This window comes from Neodiprion pinetum, chromosome 1 (assembly GCF_021155775.2).
Source record: "Neodiprion pinetum isolate iyNeoPine1 chromosome 1, iyNeoPine1.2, whole genome shotgun sequence".
Lineage (NCBI taxonomy): Eukaryota > Metazoa > Arthropoda > Insecta > Hymenoptera > Diprionidae > Neodiprion > Neodiprion pinetum.
Genome location: NC_060232.1, coordinates 10185839 through 10206964, shown reverse-complemented (window position 1 = coordinate 10206964; position 21126 = coordinate 10185839). Strand labels below are relative to the sequence as shown.

At 40.3% G+C, this 21126-nt stretch overlaps 2 protein-coding genes across 2 annotated transcripts in view; both read right to left on the bottom strand.

The window, feature by feature from the left end:
- The window catches only part of twin (CCR4-NOT transcription complex subunit 6-like twin), a 238797-nt gene that overhangs the window by 168281 nt on the left and 49390 nt on the right, over positions 1 to 21126 (bottom strand). The gene's annotated exons all lie outside the window — the stretch shown is intronic.
- Positions 19920 to 21126, bottom strand: part of LOC138190342 (CCR4-NOT transcription complex subunit 6) — a 319292-nt gene continuing 318085 nt past the window's right edge. The window contains exon 5 of the mRNA XM_069133007.1: positions 19920 to 19939. Within this exon, the coding sequence (XP_068989108.1) occupies positions 19935 to 19939 (5 nt within the window). The 3' untranslated portion in view covers positions 19920 to 19934. The remainder of the gene's footprint in view (positions 19940 to 21126) is intronic.

The following is a 21126-nucleotide window of genomic DNA, read 5'->3' as shown; positions in this document are numbered from 1 at the left end:
TCCCTCGTGAACGACTTGGCCGGAAATGTTCTACAATACAGTACATGGTGACCTGATAGAGAGTTCACGAGGATCATGTCGTCAGCAGATTTAACCACTAATTGCCACTGGTATGAAATGACGATCTAATAATCATTTATCTCGATTCGTGCTCATCTTAAAAGAACAAATTGACTGATTTTGTAGTGGAAAAAACAATTCACATGGTAATTTCTGATAAGTAAGTACAATGACTCTGTATTAGAAAAAGTCAATTCAGAGTTTCAATTTTTCAAGGGTAAAATTACTGGTGTACCTAACTTTTAGTCAATAATTAGTAACATTGGCCTACGGACCGACCAGAAGGTGTAACGATAACTTTCAGTCGATAAAATCCAGTTACCAGCTGTTGTTAAAGAACATTTGCTCTCGGTAAAATGATGTTCTTGGTAACGTTTCACGATTATTATTGAATTGATATCTCATATTCCGTTTGATTTCACGGAGGAACAACGTGCGGAAATTGAAAAAATCGCGAATAAAAAAGGAGGAATAAAATTCACGGTTTTTAGCGTACACTGGCAATCTAAAATTTAAATTATTCGGGCATTAACGACGTACACTTAAATGAATGAAACATTAAGCGTGTTACGCGTTGTGTATAATAAAAGGTACGAAGGTGCAAGAGATAATTTTCACGAAAATACAGGAACTCGAGGCAGCGTTTTATGCGGATCATTTCGTATAATATATTGTACCTACAATCGCTTGGTGCAAAGAGCCCTCTTTGCACTCTACCGCAACTCATCCCCAGCGAAATTGAACAATTCACACGCAATTATATTCCCGTGTGTTTTATTAAACGTTGAATCTTCCAGCAAACAGCAAGCTATTAAGGCGTCGACGCATTAGAATATTTTAAAAATAATCATTCAAATTTGTAAGCAAAACTATGGCGCTTATTATGAAAAATACTCACGAGCAATGTGCAGTACAATGGTGCATTACACTTATAGAGAAATAGTTAACATACAAAGAGAGTTTGTTCACAGGTTCAATTACAAACTACAACCTTTGCATCTCGCCTGTATCGAAGTACTTGTGAAAATAAGAGAACTCGTCGATTTTAGGATACAATTATACTTCCATAACGTTTCCCTTGTAGTTTCTCACATGCATAGAATCCCATGAAGTTTCCCATTTCCCTGTAAATTTTCTAAACAATTAGACACCTCGTTAAATGGAATATTTTCAGCAAGGAGGTAGACGTCTTTGCAAATGGGGCGGTCTTTGCAAGCTCCGATAATTAGCAAGAATGTGATGTGAATAAAGTTAATGCGATAATACCATTAAATAGTTCACGGAAAAGTAAAACTCAGATGTACGTTAATTCACCTTTCTCAATAAAATAGTTTTTCCACTCGGCAAGAACTCGAGTTTCACGATGTCAATTTTTTTTCTACGGTCCCAATAAACTGCCAAATACCCTACAAAATTTATAGCAAAATCAAAGGTGTCGCATTGAACAAAAAAAATTATTTCCATTTTTTTTTCACCTAAAAATAATCTTTCTGCTGCCATCAAAAATATAACATACATTGAAGAAGATCCGAGAAGATAAAAAAAAAAAAAAGTGGATCAGTTGGCGGAGACCATCTCACATATATAGGTAGGTATTAAAAATGTTACGTATGATTTCGACTCCTCGGATAGCGTGAAGCATGGATTTGATCAAGTTTATCGAGCTCTTAAAATTCAATTAAATCAAGGTGGTGTTTTTATCGCCTAACAGGGATGGTATCTAGGGATAGCGATGAAATACCGACAATTGAGGTTAATGGTTGGGAGTTTCTCAACCGCGCTGTTGGTACAGATGGTCGGTAAGTCCAAACGCGGATTGATAAAATAAATGGAAACATTAAAGGTCCTTAATCAATTCTGGCTCGTATAAAGACACGTCGACTATGGCCTCGTACCACACCACGCTTATGAAGTAATCGATTAGTCGCCGTATCGGTGACGTGGCCTTAATACTGGTATATGGTTCGAGAAACGACGGGGTCGTTGAAAGAAAATGGTATTGGTAATGGAAGGGGCGTATCACGGGAGCAGCCATTCCCGTAACGTAAAATCAGACTCGGAAAATTCAAAGATGAAAAGCAGAGCACATTACAGTTTTCTCAATAATACGGTTATCCTAATTACGTTTAAGTACGAATATTGAGAATATTGAGAATATTTGGCTTGTCGAGATTGCAAGGTCGAGAAATTGGTGTTTTGATTTCTCAAATTCGAAACACATGTCGAAACATATACGACTGACCTTATTCGACTTAATCTTGATTTTAAAAAACAATAATATTTTCCAGCAATCGAATAAAAAAATTTGCAACTTTAAACTCGAAGAGCCTGAAAAATTGCAATGAATTTTTATGACTGCCACGTGAATTTTGTCGTTGCAAAGAATGTTGTAAAATTTGGCAGAACAATACGTTTCATTCAGGATTTACGATACTAAATAACGTTTCACTACAAACTATGCGTGGCATAAAAGAATTGAAGAATAGGATAATACGAAGAGAGAAGAAAATTTTTCTCTCGCTGCCAAAACACCAATTTATGTACACTAAGTTGGGAGGCAGGTGCATCCACCGTCCGAAACCCTTGAAGTAAAGTTATGACCCGTATCCTGCCTTCAGGGGCGGCTTAATTTTCATGCTCCGTTGTGTCCGAAATAACAACGAATAAAAGTAATTTATAACGGGGACACCGGAATTCCAATACCACGGTTACGTCATCGTTTCGCATGACGACCGAGCGTTGAAAATAGAATATTGTAAACTACTTAAATTTATAATCTCATTCGTGAATTTTTATCTGCGACAGAGCAGTTAGCAGAGCAAGAACGTTTTCTTCGCGCGTATAAAAAACACTAAAATGAACTATAAAATGAAACAGCAAAGAAAAATGCTTCCTGAATGCAAAGAAATTTCTCTCATTCTTGAAAATAAATCCAAAAGCCTGATGTTTTTTTATTTACAATTGTTGAACACGGTACAAGGTATCTTTTGTTAGGTTAGGTTACATTATTATTTATTGTGATACCCAATTGATGCAATAAAAAAACGATTCTACCTACATCTGGGTATGGTAGTTTAGTCCGTCGGTCGAGTGTCTTTTGTTTTTTGACCCCCACAGATAACTCAAAATCTGGATTTGATCGGGCAATTCTGACAATGGATTCGAATTCAGCATGTCCAAAAATGTACAGGTATGTATGGTGGTCCAGTCCACCGGACAATACACTTGTTTTGTTGTCCGCCTGTGTTATATTATATACGTAAATAGTAATGTGCAAGGGGCGATTTCCCCGTTGAAAGAACGACCCCATTGACTCGCTCTAAGGTATTCCCGGGCGAAAGCGACGGGCTTGTAATAATTCAGAGATACGTGTCCCCCCGAGGCCCACATTTGCCTAAAGACAAGGGACGATAAAAACGCCCCAGGGATGAGCACTGATGGGATGAAGAGACGCAAGCGGAGAGGAAAAGAGACAGAAATGGAGGAAGAGAGGAGGTATACGCGATTGCAGTTTCGCGAGGCGCTGTTTAAGTAACACCTTTCTCGACCCTTTTCATAAAATGTTATGGCAGCACCAGGGCGCTATGGCGGACGGTGTGTTTTTATGAACTCAAACCCGGCTGCCATGCATGCCTACCAATGTGTGTTTCCCGGCAGTTGCGCGATAAGAAAGCGCAAATGGCTAATCTAATGGCCACTGTGAAACGGTAACGACAAATGGCAACAATATCTATTATTGGTAAGCCAACTCGATAAGCCATCTTCTCTTCGGGGCTTAACGACTCTTAAAACTATCGCCGAGTACTTCCCGATGTATTCATCGGGATCATTATCGTATAAACCATCAGGAATACACAGGGCGTTTAATTCCTTGTTGTGTTATTGCGTCGCATCGTTATGCGAATCGGAATGAAAGTATACACGTTACATTTTGAACAAAGTAGGTCCATATGATTGGAATCGTTACATTACTGTTCTAACGATGATACGCACAGTCGATTCCAATACTGCAACAGACTCGTAAACGACTTTACAGATTCAAAAGACTTCGAGAATCTTTCAACAACTTTGCGATGTCATAGAATTTCAAAAACTTCAAAGATGGTTGAAGCCTTGAATAGAACTTACTGTACAAATATCGATAATGATCAAGTGAGAATTGTCTTGAATTCGTAACTATTTCATTGGTTCAAATAGACGACGTAAAAATTGGGTGATGTACACCACGTGGATGCTGAACGATTCAAGGCCACTGTTATCGTCTGCTACCATCTATTTAATCTGCACTACAGTTTACACTGGTGGCCTTAAATCGGTCAGAATATACCTCAGGGGATGTACATATAGTTCTTCTGGACGAATGTACGTGAAGAATCCAACACCGAAATAGTTTTATATCGTTAGAACTAGTATAACGAAAAGTAAGTTTTCCTGCTGACTGTATTCATAGACTAGAAAATAAATCCTATCTGAGTTTCCATCGGCGAAAACGCGGATACGATTTGCAAAGGCTGAGAAGGTATTCAGCTTCTTTAGTACCTAGACTAACCGTTTATTGAGAAGATGTGAATTGAAAATTGGAGATAAGACTTGTACCTTGAACGGCAAGAGGTTCTCTAAATAAAAAGGGTCCCAATTAGGATAAATGAGCTCATTCCACTGGCACGGTGATTCCATGGAAATCATATTGAGAAGCCACGTCACTATGCATACGTATTCACACGCTCAGGATGGAAATACGAGCATCAAACTCCTTCACCGCTGAACATATAAGTATAAGTCATTCTTTCAAAGTCATTCTAAAAACCGTCTGGCAAAGCTAAACCCGGGTTACATTTACGTCTTCGTCTCGCCGCTTGGCTGAGGCAGACACGGTAAATGTAGAAACGGTATCTCCCCCGCCTTCGCTCATCCCACCAGCCAACCTGATTTCCTGACCCAATGTCGACTCCGTCCACGCCACCGAGACGATGCTGGAGGTTTGAGCCATTCCGAGTTCAGGTCAGTAGCTTCCTCGCTACGATCTAGCTGCGGTATTGACGGATCTGTCGGTTATCTTTTGATTGGGGATACAGTGGGACCAGACTTCGCGATATTTCCATTCGATAGATTGCACAAAACCACGTATATATCCATGGAATTTTCGCAAACTGTAAATTTGTACAGTAGAACGGTTGTTTCGATACACCGAAAAATCTGTACCTACATCTTGATTTGTAAAATGCTTTCACGTACGTTTGCAAAAATCATCCCCTCAGCACGGATGTGCAGAATAGGAATGAAGATTCGGCGATGAAAAAGACACACGATGAACTGTCACCGGAACCTAATCACTACACAAAACAACACAATGATAAGTATTGTCGATGCATCGCTTTGTCCATGCACAATTTTAGGAAAAATAATCTCGAAATGAATTGGAACAAAAACAAAAAAAAAGAAAAAAAAAAACGATATTCGTAATGCTCGGTCCATCCCAATGAACAGAGTCGTCGGAGGAAACTCGAGGGTTGGTAGGTGTTCTTTGCTTTGAATGTACATACATACGACGGAGGTAGTTATTTATGGGAGCAGCAGCCGTCATCCGCGATACCCATTCTGACACACTTTTGCCTCCCTCAACCCTGAGATCGTAATTACGGGTATACGCCGGCAGGAAGTTTCAGCAGTCTGCGGTAATTGCCTTCGAGGCGTCTTCACGTGCGGTGACGGTTGGTATGCCTTGCACCCAGTGACGACGGAGACAACGAACTCTGAGCCAGCCGAGCGAAAATAGGAAGGAAGGAAGGAAGGAAGGAAGGAAGGAAGTAAGGAAGGCAGGGAGAAGAGTCGTCTCATTCGGACACAGGGGAAAGTCGGTTTACCCGTGGATACCTAACTAGAACCACGAGGGTATCGAGCCCTGGGAGGCTTTGTGCGATACTTTGTTCGCAAAGTTTTAGCAAACTTTGAACGAGGATTTGGTGCAGAATCATGGCGGGCGTTCTTCGCATCCTTCAGAAGCCACTTCCGCTGCCTTTGTCGTATACCTTGAAAGAAGCCTTGTTTATGACGTTTAAACGATGTAATAAGTAAACAGAGGACGACTCTGTGGCGTGGCTGGTGAAAATAGAGTGTGAATTATTCACTCTGGCATGGCTGCTTGTTTCGAAAGCCTTGTAAGCGCTGCCTTCGTGGACCCTGTGTTCGAGATGTTTTCAGCTTAGGAACCGCGACTCACTACCGCTGTGCATGGAAAGAGGATTTCAAAGAGCCGCGGTACTACCGGAACAGTTTCATGCATGGCTGGGTATAGTAATCGCCGACGCTCAGACATATTTAAGCCCGGTCGACCAGCAACTTCTCTCGGAAAGGGGCAAAGAGCGACAGTATATTTCAAAATAGGAAGAAGAAATGAAAAAAAAAAGAAAAAGAAAAAATGACCTCAAAGTGACTCGCGTAAGATTTTGCGCGAGTTTGGTGTCGCAAATCATCGTTAGAATTAATCTTGGTAAATTCAACTCTTTGTGTTTGACACGTGTAATGTATAATTCTGAATATAAATCGTTCAACATGTTACAAAAATTTTGCAGAAATAAATGTATTTGCTCGTCATATTATTTTGAATACAAATTGAAGGAAGTAGCTTCGGATTGTCGTATAAAACAACTGTGACATTCGAATGACCATGTTACGAAGAAAGTGACGGAAGATTACTTTTTATCCGCAGCCAAATTTACACGATAAGTCAAAAATGTTGCGGACATTTACCAATTTGTATAATTGAAAAACTTCTTGCCTTCCGCGTTCCTGTTTTTTTCTCCTTAACTCGAAACAGTTATTCTATAACAAGATGGTAACTGTTTCCGGAAAAAAATGTTTCTTCAAGCGAATTAAGTGTTTTGTGGACAAAGGAGAAAGAGACTCGATACCTTGTATAATATACATCCACTGACAATGAGTACTGACGAAGAAAAATTCGTTGAAAGTTTCCGATAGAATTAAGAACTTGGATGAAATTTTTGTTCACTTTCATCTTTCCGATGCTCGTTTCTCTTTCCCTTCTTTAATATAAACTGAGTTAATTAATTTTTACGACGCTTCTGTCGATTATCATAATTAGTATACGGAAGTGATTACAACTTTGTAACAGCTCGAATTTATCAACGTATCTACGGATGTGTACGATTTACACCATAAAAGAGCATGACAATTTCAGAAGAAAGGTTTCGTCAGGGATGGTAGTATAATTTGTCCAAAAAATCAGAGGAGCAGCTACCTGTTTTGCATTGGAAAGATTTTACAAATTTTCAAATGCAAATGTGAGTATGAACTCAAAAGTAAATCGCACGCGTGAGATGCAAAAATGCTAACATAAATATTAATGATCAAAGTCAAGTTCGAGGAATATTTCGAAAAAAAAGAAAAAAAATTGAGTGATTCGAGGTGATTGTATAACGAGTGAAAATAATTTATTGCTCATTCACTTTGCGAGACACAAATAGAAGCTTGTCAGCCAGACAGGAGATGTCTCGTCTCGCTTTTAGTGACGGATAACACGGTTCATCGTTCTTATTGTTAGCCGGCGAGTATACCTGGCAATTGTCGAAATGCCACCGTGAACGGATCTACGAACATGTACGAACTTTGGCTATGTACGCCATTTGTATACGGCAGTGCTGAGTTTTGCATAGTTAGAGGTGGCCCAGAAGCAGTATCTTCGTCTCATAAATGTCATCGCCGCTCAAGTATATAGCGGAGCCATCCTCCAATTGTGTCTTACAAGCAATTGCTTTCGGCACCTCAGACCAGGAAGTAGAGACGAACGTATCATCTGTTTAACATTTCTAGCTCTAGTTGTGCTCGACTGATTTCCGTGTGGTAGAAATCCAAATTCAATCTATTCACAAAGGTGCTGTTCGGTTTTTTGCTTCTACTTTTGATCAAATCATTCTGTTCTCATCGAAAGATAGAATTCAAAGAAACCCGACTAATACAATTATTATCTATACCGGGAAAGAAAATATTGGAATCCTGTTAATAATACTGTTTTCCAAATGGAACGGTGATTAGAATTTCCCCGATATGTACGTTACGACTGTGTAAAAGGCAATTTGTTTATAAATACATTTTATTACAGTTTTGATTTCGCTAAAATAATGCAACCTGCACATTTTTTACAAAACTGATCACACGGTTGTTTCATCCAAATCAATGTAACCAAGATAATTCATGACGATCAATTAATAAAATATTTTTCACGCGAGTGTAGAAAATTGTAGTATCCAAAAAAGAATTGATAATGTATTACACTCGAACAGGTTAAATGGATATTATTATTCGAGAAACATTTGATATGCGGACAGCACAGCTTTGGTACGGAGAATATGTAATTTGTAACAGCGGCGTAAATTGCATCGCAAATCAAACACCACGCGTAAATTATTCTGACGCATAAATGCAAACGGAGGAGCCGAGAAACGGATAATTTTAACGGCGATTTCGCACGCGGTGGATTATTAGCGAGCTGTAAGTCTGTTTATATTTCACGATATATGAGGAAATATCCCCTATTTTATTGTTCGCCGGGCGATCAACAAACGGCGAACGGTAAATATGAATATAATTTTATACTTTTGCCTGTGAACATTAGGCGGAGTAATTCACCTGATACAGATGTAGGTGCCGATGCATGAGCGCCAGATCGGAACGACAGCTAATTTCAACTTGGGAATTTGCGCAACCAGTAGAAAATCGAGCTTCTCTAACATCTCTGTAATGAACGCGCGTTTATCCACCTCGTGTATGTTATTTAATATTCGCGGAAACTTTAACTTATTTCTTTTCGTTATTATTGAAATTTCTCACTTCGACGCTTGCTGCTGTATTTTATGCCACGGCGAAAGGAAATAAAACCAGTCGACTATACTACCAAAGGAGTTTTTAAAAATTCAATAAACATCAAATATCGTTGCGAAAGACTTCACGTGCTGAATTCAGTAGACCGCAAATGTTCCCCAGAGGGATCTTTACTTGAACGGTGTAGAGGAAAAACCGTCTTCGAGGGAACGAAATAATATCAGCAAATATTACTTTATAAATAGTAGCTGTAAAAGATATTTACGAAACCTTCAGTGAGTATCGACGATAAGCAAGATTTTACTTGAGAATTAATTTTACATCACGGCGAGTCGGGATGAAAAATATTTCAAAAAATCGTTCGATGATGTCAGAAATGGAGATTTTCGATATGATGGTTTTATTGGAATGTCTGAACAGTATCCCGGCTTGACAGGGAATAGAAGAAAAAACGTCAAGCAGTGACATCTGTTGGAATATTCTCACCGCGACTGACATAGACAAATATTTATTTCGTGGTTATACTATCAAGCTTTTCAAAGCTAGCCGAATAGTACGAAGTATTTTCCACAGTTTTTGCTACTTAGAAGACAAAAATTTGGTGGATTGGAAAAAAAAAAATTTTTTTTCCCTAGTATTCCAGAGTTCGGTTCGTGTGTGCAAAACGCCGATGTTGTACACGCGGATGTAGTGACTAATAATGTTGGGAACGTGAACGCGTTTATGCAAACTTAAACACGCGTGTGAAAAGTTGTATAAATCTTTCATAAACTCGCACGTGTGCTACCTCATGAAGTTCAGACATTAAACCGTCGGAGTTCGGTTAGCAAAGGTGGATGTAATTACGATACTGCAAGGTGAGCGTTCGCAAAGGATATTAAAAACAGTACAATCGTACAATCGGACAAAAAGTATTTTAATTTATGTTTTCAAAACGTGTCCAAGTCTAGCCGAGTGGTTATTATTGTACGCAGTTAATAAGGAACGGAAAGCAGTTTCATAATGAATAATTATAATGGCAAAAAGTTTATCTCACGCTGCTTCCGTCGACATGAACAACACGCCGAGAAAAATAGATTAGAAAAACTTTTAGCGTGCGAAATATTTTTTAATGACAATGACTCAACGTGCAGGAAAAATTGACCGCCAATCATCGTGCGTTACAGTTTTTACTATAAACCGTGTTGCGAGGTCAGTATTCTAAGATTACTTCCGTTTTACTAATCGCGTTTACGTTTTCGGTTTATCGAAAAGATTGGAGCAAAATTTCATCATGCCGCCTTGATTTGTTTATAAAATGGAAAATATTCGTCGGCGGGTAAAAACCTTCGATCAAGAACTGAAAAATATGTTTATAAAGCTTGTGTAAAAGTTTGAGACTGATCGCTTCAAATCTCGCTCACCGACTTTGAAAACGTAGTTTTGAGCAAAACGCGATCAAAGTTTCACAAGCACTTTCAAACGCTCCGGGGTGTCTTTGCAAATGTGCGGATAACTTCGAGAATATTTGTCAAATCGACGTGAAATTTTCTGTGCATATACTTGAATATACGTACGTTAAGAAAATGAAATTAAGAAAAAAAAAAAAAAAACATTTTTGAAAAATCCTGACTAGGTACATCCCCTTAAAAATTTCAAATCATCCTAGCTAGCCAATAACTTTTTTCTATTCTCCTCGACCGCGTCTTTTTATTAGCTGTATATGATTTATGCACGAGCGTAAGATCGGCTGCGATGCAGATACTCGGCACACTTCTATAATACGGAAGAAATGGAATGAAACAAATACTTAGCGTTTACGTAACGGCATACGGTCGTAAAGAAACATGGTAAAATATATGTTACAAGTACGGTGAGGATTTTTTTTTTCAACGTCGAAAGAGTATCTTTTACCCAATTGTGATCGTAAACCTATAGCACCGCGGCTCTGTGATTCGGTATCGGTATCGGTTTACTAGATCATTACTTATGCCCCTGGTACAAATATACCCGTCGTACAAAGACTGTGTTTCTCGAGCCTGAGTATCCTGTTGAAATAATAGTTTGCTTAATAAGCGGAGAAGAAATTGTCCGTATTCTTAAATTGGGAATTACAAACGTATACCCAAGCGGCTGGATTCGAATCAATTCTTTTACTTTTCACCTAGGAATTTTCATTTTGTATCCAAGGTCTAAACCGACGTTAATCGTTCATTCGAACCTTACCTACCGCAGAATGTTACCCAACTTACAGGTGGACGAGAGAAAAAAAAGTTAGACGGAAAGAGCTCAAAGAATTGAAGAACCGCGGATGGATTGGCCTCGATTTTTTCAGACTAACCGGAAAAATACGGAAAATCCTACCTTTTCCGGGGGGCGAACGGTATAATGCAGAATTGGTTCGTTGCAACGGCTGCCTGCAGGCAGTTACCCCACTCCGACGACGTTACGATTGATTGCCACAGGCGGGAATTCGATGAAACTTTAAATTACATCGTCGAACAATTTTTCCACCTGGCGAGCCAAAACCGTGGAGCTTTCAGTTTGAAGGTACGCCAAACGAACCCTGGCACGGACAGGCGTGAGCAAACAAAGCCGGAAAATAGCCGTGGATTTTAGCGGAAACGGAATTATTTTCCGAGATAGAAGGGTAGGTAGACGAGCGATATACGGTTGTTCGTAAAGCTGCGTATTTACACGCTGGTACTTGGCTACTTCATTTCCGTCAAGCGATGGCAGCGTACGGATTTACAATTTGTGGAAAAAAAGAGTATTGAAAATACTGCTTTGCAATGATTCTTCCGAATGGTATATTACAATGAAATGTGTGGAAAGGGTCTTGGAACTGTTGAGATTGTGCAGCCAGTTAATGAAACTCGTACAAGATTATCTCTGAATCGTTAAATTTCATGTAGTATTTTTACAGATTCATATTTCCTCTCTACATCAAGTTGATTATAATTATTTCAACGTGGCTATAGTAGCACGAGGCTGTTTCTTGTCGCGGATCAATCGTTCCAAGGTTGCCTGAAGAAATTTCAACAGCTTTAGGATTATTTCTCTCCTATTCGACTCGATTGTAACAATGGTGGAAGGAAGCGATTCTCGAATATTGTATAATTCACTTGAATAAAAATACAATCAACGTATTCGTATATCATAATAATAATCACATATCGTTACTTGATCTTGATTTCACAGCCGAGTGGCACGTGCACGCGAAGCTTAAAAGATGAATTAATTAACAGCAAGGCTAGTAATGGAGTTGGTACAACGGAACATGCGATAATCTACACTCTAAATCGTTACGAGATATCGAGTATACGCTGCAAAAAAAAAAAATGAAAAAATAAATAAATTGGGTGCTGAAATCCTGTCGGTGGGTGGAAGCCCGTATGTGTCAAAATAATGATTCATTCAATTATTCAACACCTTAGCAGGTGTCGAGTGCAAAATAAGTTAGGTTGAATCAAATTAGAATCTAAATTATGCGGGTCCGTACATGTGCTACATTTGCACCTTGTTTGACGATCGAATGTCATAAGATATCAAGTTGACGCATAACAGATGAATATAACACAAAGTGTTGAACTAATCGCAATAGGTATCTAATTCTCTTGGACCTCCACATTTGGACAGCCAAAATCTCGCATCGACAATTGAATTCCAAAAGTATCCTTCTTTTTAGTCTCTCTGTGCCTTTGGAAAAGAGATGCCAGTCATAGGTGAAGTTAAATTGAAGTGAAATAAGACGCGTGAAGTATTCGGAGTGTTGGATTGCGACTAAAACACAGTCCGAATACATCAACACCGATCTTTTCGTAATGCGTGTATAATAAATGTGTAATAAACGGTGGCGAGAAATGTGAAAAACATGTTATACGCGATTATATTTCACCGTTGTCGGTTGGTCATGAAGAATACGAGGAGTGATTAAGAGGACGAGTAAGGTGGAAGGTCGACCAGGGTCAGTAAATGGACAACGAAGTAGCAATTCCCGGTTAAAGTTTTGCGCCTGAGTTGGCCTATTCAGCGAGGCACGTAACAGGCATAAAATGACGAGGGCAATCTCTGGATCGATCTCGTGGCATGGATAAAGAAGGCACAGAATGGATGAAAAGATGAAATTTGCCTTAACCTACCGTGGGAGCAACCACCGCCTATTTCTCAGCCTCGCACCGGCTTGCCTGTTTTGTCATCGTGCGTTATACGCGGCTGCTTTGGAAACAATGCAACGGACCTGGATCCACAACCCTTGCAATTCGCACACAAGCAGCTTCTATAACTCGCGGAACGGCGTAATTACCACCGGCAACACTTCGCGCGGTATCACCTAGAACGCTGCCTGTTCACGGGCAAAAACGAACATGGAAGAAATTCGAGCTTCGCCATTTCCGATTTCCAGACACACTGGGATGAAACTGGCGTTTCATTGGCGTGGCACATGTCCGCAAGAAACTTTCCGATCGATACGTCACTACGTCGTCGCCTGATAGCCCAAGACATCAGGTCTTTAATGTCCGGTCACAGCGGCTGAGAACATTTCCTGGGTTCTTAATACCTCATTGTTCTCAGCGATGTGAACAGATCGCGCTGCTTGTCGAAGATTATATGGCATGGGTTCGACATTCCGCAAGCTTGGTGAAAATATTTGAGGTAATATCTTATCGGAGGGGACGGTGGATTAGTTGAAGCACGTAACTAAAGTGGATTGTGTTGCCAGTGTAAAGTTCAAAGTGGTACACGAATCGAAATTTCCGAGCTTGTTTGAACCCCGCAAGCTTTTATTCCTTTGTAGTTTGGACTCAATGGAACTTCGAAGATGTCAAAAATTCTACATCGAAATCGAGCCTTGAGATCCTTACATTCCAGGCGTACTCGATAAAACCTCAATTCTGAGGAACTCCAGAAAAGAAAACCTCAAAGGATTGAGATTGCTTGGCGGGAAGTAAACGAAGCATTTTATCCTTTCCTGTTCATTGTTCGCAAGGGCTTTCAACTTTCTAAAATAAGTAATAAATCATCGGTCCGTATTTGCGAGCCGTGCCTAAACCCAGTCCTCACATTCACGTTAAAGTTCCAAACAGATTGTCGAGTAAATACGCTACTGCGTAAATTTGCAGGTAGTGTATATATGTGAATATGTGTACTTACGAGACTGAAATTGTTGAAGAGGAAACTACGAGCTCGAGGGCGCGTCGAGTACGCGAATACTTATCAGTGAAGGTTCGAAATTTCGACAGACTTAGGGCGCCGGTAAAAGTATCAATACGATTTTGAGGCAAAGCAACGAAGGGTAGAGAGAGAAAATTCAGTTTGTTTTTTTTTCCCTCCATGCGTTATTTGACGAGCCGTGAAATTTATCGTGGGTTTAAAATGGTCAAATAAAAAACAGTACTTCGACGTAACCCAGTTTTGATATATACTCGCAAGCCAGCACACATCGATTTTTGCTTTGATTACTGTCATCGTTCCGCGTTTGAGCGGTGCTTTCGCTAATACGTTGAGTTTGCACGGGATTTATTATATTTACGGGTTAAAAAATCGATAAAGAATTTAAAAAAAAAAGAAGATAAAAAGAAAAAATTGCGTAAAAATTGAAATTAAAGGCAACGGTTTCGTTCCGTTAACCGTGAAATTGTATACCACCATTCATACATCAACCAGACGGCTTGAAATTCGAATTCTGTGTAGGTCGATTGGAGGTACGCGATGTAATCGTTTACCTTAAAATTTCCACCGCACTGCCGAGAACCGCAACTTTACAACTTTATGCGGTGAAATATTCAACCGAATTACGGATATTGGCTGCTGCAGAGGCACTCGTAGATATGCTCGGTCGTACAACGATTCTAAATAATTCAATTCAATCAAACGCAAGGGACCGAAAAGATTGCATCGTTGATTTCTAGGATGGAATGGTGGGTATACGTACGTTGAAATCGCCTTTAACCAAGGAAGCAAAAACTTCGGAGCTGATACACGAAGCACCGGGGAATGATTTGGAGTGGAAAGATATTACCTCGAATATTTGGAATAAAATTTTTGTGTACCTTGATGCGAGCCCGTATGTATTTTGACGGTTACATCAGAGGCCGGTCAACCTCAGTGGTATAATAAGAAGAGTTCTGGGTTACAGTTAAGAACTTTATAGTTTTGAAATTTTTTGCAAGTGGTGTCACGCAGAGAGTCGGTTCTTTTATTTGTGGCATGAAAATTCGCGTTAAAATTGTGATATTCAATGAATGTTAGCTAATATCATACATGCTGTATTGTGCACCGAAAAAAAAGCACGGTCAATTATCAAAGTTCATCTGACGTCAGAGAATTCCAAAATCAGATAGCAACAAAGTTAAAATAAAACAAATCCAAATACCCAAAACCACGCAGTATGAAATTTCACCTTGGCTGAGGTCTACGCGTTAATAACAACCCAGGGGTGGTTTCGGGTGGTTTAAATTGGCCGACTTTGCAGAGATCATAAGCTAGCGGAAGTAATATCCAAGGATGTAATTTGTAGGTCTTAGGTAGGCCGTCGTCGCCGTTTCTGCCCTAGGTAGTTCGGGGTGGTGGTGGTGGTGGTGGTAGATAGACTGGGCTGGGTGCGGGGCACATTTAGCCCCGGCTCAAGGTGTCGGTAGGATACCGAGACGCGGGGGTACGGGTGTATATTCAGTGTGGATCGCGAGTAAAGCAGATATACATCCCGGTTACAGGGTTATGAATAAACTTGCCGAGGCGGTGCGGCGATATTACATTGCGAGGGATTAGCGCTGAGTAATTCAGCGCTATCGCCGTGCGCGCGTTTTCTCATCCCCGTCGGTTCTTCGCCACTCGGCACCCTGGGCACACCTGCGCCGAAGACGTAGGGCCGGAATCGTGGGTGTCAGCACTCCGCCGGGAGCAGCGGCGTCGGGAATGGAAGGGGATGCACCGAGTCACCGGGACGCTTGGCGAAGGCGTCTTGTCTTATGGCTCTTCGACTCGCGAGGCGTCTAACCTGATCCCAGGCTTCGCCCCGAGCTTTCGACCGTAATGAGTCAACTCCGGTTTAATTAGAAGCGGCGCAGACGTCGAGACGCGGATGCTGCTGCGCCTCGAGTCCCCCGAGCCGGTGACTGACTGGGTCTTGTCGTTTATTGCACCTCTTTCATCAGCGACTCCCGGCATTCCGTTACCTTATCTTGAAAAAAGAAAATTATCGCCTTCGTCTCAGCCCCGGCGAAATTTCACCCGTTTTCCTATCCGCATACTTTCAAGTACGAAGATCCTGTCGATCGGTGGGCTAAAACAAACGGGGTGACCATTTCGGGGGTCCAACGATCAAGTTTCGAGGACGATGATTAAATATGTAACATGTCCAAGTGGGCGACGTTCGTATGTAAACTTTGAGATGAAAATAGTTGAAAATGAATACGCCACTGCGTTGGGAGAGATAGAGAGAAAATGAGACTTTGTTTTGACAAGGGCCAGATTGGCCACCCATCCACTGGCACAATTAATCATAACTATTCTTCCAGCTCGGAAAATATCAGACACCGTATGGATGGATACGTTGGGGCAGAGTTGGGGGATCAAGTCAACTCGTTGAGGGTTCGACGCCTGTTATGAGAGCTTTCTACTGCCAACAAATCTCTGATACGTAGGTACGTCCAATACCAATACCCTGCGTCTCGCGGGTGAAATGTTATTTCAGAAAACTATACGGACCAGAGTTCTATATAAGATACGTTGATAGAAATTGATGTGCAAAAACTGTGCGACCGGATTATCGGAAGGCAAGGATCTGCGGAATAAAAGATTGATGAAATTCGAATTGATATGTAACGCGTCCAATTCCCTGAACATCATTAAACGAACATATTCACGCGCTATTCACGTTACTTTTAAATTTTATCCGCTTTATTCTATACCTATGATATTCCTCATTGACCGAAGCTGAAACTATCAATTATTAACGCAGTGTCGAGAGTGGATATTTTACGGCTGCAATCTGGGCGGTGATTATATAGGCGGCAAGGGCGAAAGGCAGCGGCAGGTCATCATGGTGTCTATATTGGTTATTAGTGTTATTACGCACTTGCACGCACTGCGAGTTTCTTTTTTTCTTTTCTTTTACCTTTTTTTTTCATCTCTTCCTCTCTTTTTTACGCGCACTTGTGCGGACCCAACTTCGCGAATAGGGGCATATATGAGGAGGCTGCAGGTACTCTTACGGCGGCCGGATGTAAGTATGTCGTACGTTTCGCATTAGAGCCGCGTAATACCGGGACATGAAGCGGAAGGTGAAATCGGCCGTTTAAGAGTAAAATGCATGAAATCGTTAAAATCATGAGGTGAGCGTAAAAGCGACAAAGAAACAAGAACGCCGTGAACGTTACGAAGCTGGAAGCTTCAACAGCGTCGGGATTTGCTTCCGCGCCTTTATGGCGGGAAAGTAGATAATACAGAATCCCCTCGGCAGATCCTGAGACGCTGTTCCCTTAAAAGGTGGAAAGAGAGAGGCCGCGCTTCAGACGAGCGTTATTCCACCGGGCACATGTATCTTGCCGCAAATTTGCAAGGACTTGATTTAGCACAACGGCTGATTGGTGGATCGGAATTTGTACATTTGGCACGAGTGGTAAAGTATTGAAATTCACAAGTTTTTTTTGCTGGTCACAGTTTGTTCGTCAGGATCAAAATTCGTTACAAATGTTCAATGTTTGTACCATTATTCATGATTTGCGGCAGGAAAGAAATTAAACATGATATCATTTTAACAATGAATCGATATCGAATAAACTTCAATTGCAGATGTCTTAGTTCCTAAATGATGAAAATATACGTACATATAATTCCTAACTGTATATGAATTACGTTACATCAACCGACATCAAATCATGACACTCGTCTGAATAGAAAATGATTATATTCGTGAATTTATACTGACGATATAAACTGCATTACAATGATTTTCGAACATTTAAATTGACACGAACAAAAATGCACTTCTCACTAAATAAAATAAAAAAGTTTAACGTTCTTAGATTCATCGTTCTTTGACGGGATATATTTGAGAAAAATAACATCCACCAAGTTTTAAGCAACAGAAAGGAAAATATCGAAACATTTTCGCTTGTCCGCAAGTTATAGTTGTTACAAATATCTACAAGTCGTCGTCACATTGCATGTTTGTTAATTTTGATTAACCATAACAATTTATTTCCCTTCAAGGGTATTCAGCAGTCAAGAAACGAGCACACCGCGGATTAAAATGTATGAAATTCGGAGCAGACAAAGGAGTGTATTCAGGAAGCTAATCAGTAACTATAACTAAAATTAATAGCTCAATTAAATGTATAACCGTTGTCATTTCGTATCCCAGTACGGCACGTCGGAGGAGGCCTACTATCCGAGCTCGTGAATCATCGGGAGTCTTAATAACCTCGCCACTAATTGAATATTGGCTATTCGGACTCGGGTTATATCTGTATAGATATATACCTGCGGCTATCTTTCGACTGGCTAGCTTGCTTGTTGTCCAACGGCACAAGAAACGTCCAATCGATTCCCGTCCGGCTTGACTTAATGGTCTTGATGTAGGTGGTGCATATTTTATACGCTCTACGTACGACGTATGGTTGCATGCGGTGCATAAGTTGCGTAAGACCGCATATACGTTGCATTTACTTGCATGATGAAGCACGCGTAAATACCGTAAACCGATCGGAAATAATGCACATCTCCGTGTGACTTTCAGTCTCAACTGACCATGAGTCATAGTTTTATTTTCAACGGGACTGATATTTTTTTTTTACTCACATAAATTTTCAAACATATCTACTTCGAAAGCTGAATTCATGAATTTTCTGCTGCGCAAATGAAAGAAACTACTACACTAAAGTGTTTCTTCGGACATTAGTATTCAGCTTTTTTTGTTTTTCAAACTAGTACTTGCGTTACGTTGGGCGCAATATTTCTTGTAGATTCACGTTGTGTTCGGCGAGTCGACGCGATATTTGAGTTCCTCGCAATTCGTAAGGCTGAATGTTTTAGTCAATGATTGCAGCACTAAATTTATTTTTTACAAGTAAAAATCACGTAAATTTGATAATTGAGAGGTTGTGACAGACACGAAACAACTGGACTAGTCAATTAAACTAAAGCCTATCAGGCAATGTGTCGAATCCCTGTGATCGATTCTACGTTCATGTATGTTGAATATCTATGTGTCCATTGTCTACAGGTCGACGAAGCGAAAAATGACTGCGAACGTATTGGTTAGTGAAGTTTTGATCTCGCTTCGAGCGCTCATTTTGGTGGGTATAACAAAATTTTACTCTACGTCCGGATGGATGGAAGGATAAAATAGAAAAAAAAGAAAAAGAAAAAAAAAATGTCACAAGGAAGCCCTTTTCCTCGCTTGGTTTACCCGTGCGGGTTGGCGAGACTGGCGGAAACGATTTCAGCCCTGGTAAACCGAGCAAGAGACGGGCGTCTCAATCCCGCAACGAAAAACAATAAAAACATGGAAATTCAACGACCGTAAAGACCGTTTCACGTCACTTTTATGGTGGCTGAATCGATCGGTATAGTTTTTGCAGCACAGAAATGGTCTAGGAATTGAAATTGGTAATACAATCCTAGCAGGGACCTTACTAGACCTGGTACAGTATCGGATGAAACACCCTCAACCCTCAAAAGGATCGTAATGCGCGGTGGACGGAAAGAATTAGGGAAACAAAGACAATGAAAACGCTAAATTGTTAGTCACAGAGGAGAAGTTATACCAAGATTTTATCATTCATCACTCTGTTACTCGTATGCTTATTTGTCAGATCAGTAATCTGATTAAAGAATACAGGTGAAAAACTTAGGTTTACATTCTAGCCGTTCAGATCGCGGGCAAAAAAGAACACGCCAAATAAAAATGTCAAGCCATAAATGTGACACGTAAACCCATCCTTATATATACAAATACGCACCTGAAAACTTTTCGAGTTACTGGAAAATGTGAAATGCTGCAAGATCACCGTACAGATGAGGTAAGAATGAGGTGTGAGGCCTGATCATTACTAACCTGAAACAGAAAAAAGTAACCGATTAATTACATGACTCATTATTTTTGAGTTGTGAAAGACTTGTTGATTTTGCGACGAGCACAACACGTTGAAAATTTAATGCTTGTGCAACAATAGATTGACGTTAAAGCCTTATTTGATTAAAAAAACGCAGTAAACCGAACAAACTGATTTTGCATTGCAGTTACCAAAAAAGGATCGACGATAGCGCAAAATAGTTAGGCGTACCTCGTTTTTCGTAATTCCAACAATATTCAAACGGTTTTCTTTAACGATACCTGTTTTACTGAATTTTTCTAGTTACTGTAACAAATGAAATTTTTCTCAGTGTAGTATAGCGGAACACGCAGCCTATATTATGCGATATTGCCTGAGCGAAGAGCATCGATCGAGCGAATATATGGCCCTTGAAGGTGGAGCGTCTAAGTCTAAGAGATAATCAAATGAAACTTGCTGTCCGGCCAAAGAAGTTTGCGATTACATTGGCTGATCGAAGCGGGGCGAAGACGGATAAGAGGACGGATAAAACGATGCCGTATCAGTTTTTCGGACCATCTCAGTAGGTACGTGAGAGAGGTGGGAACTCTTTCGGATCACCTTTTTCTTTGCTCCACAAGTAGGAGAATTCATATCGATATACTTTTTTATACATACATATATGGTACATATATATTTTATATACATGCATATGTATCCGATAAAATATGACGGTATCGAAATTCTCGCACTCATTCCTATACGTTAAAGAATTTCGGTGCGGCTCGTGCTGCAGGATTATTTCAATGAATAAAGGTCCCCACGTGAATTATGTCGCAGCTACTAGGCGGACTTTTTCACCAGTCCATGGGACGAGCGCGACACGACTGAGAAATGTAATGTGATTACCTGCCGCGTACGTATATCTTGTAACATCCGATCCCCACGTAGGTGGACGCTACTGAAGATAAACTTTTGCCCCGTGGGTTGTAGGGATGAAAAACAGTTTGTACACGTATACAATCTGACAAAATACACAAGTCCAATCTTTCACTACGAGAAATAGTGCATACCAACGAAGAGTAAATTTTTATTTGTCTGAAATTCGATCAGTCAATTAGACTATTCCGCTATAAAGCAAATATGCAATCATTTTTATTGAAAATATTAAAGAGGCCAGGGTAAGCATGAGTCCAAATGAATGATTTCG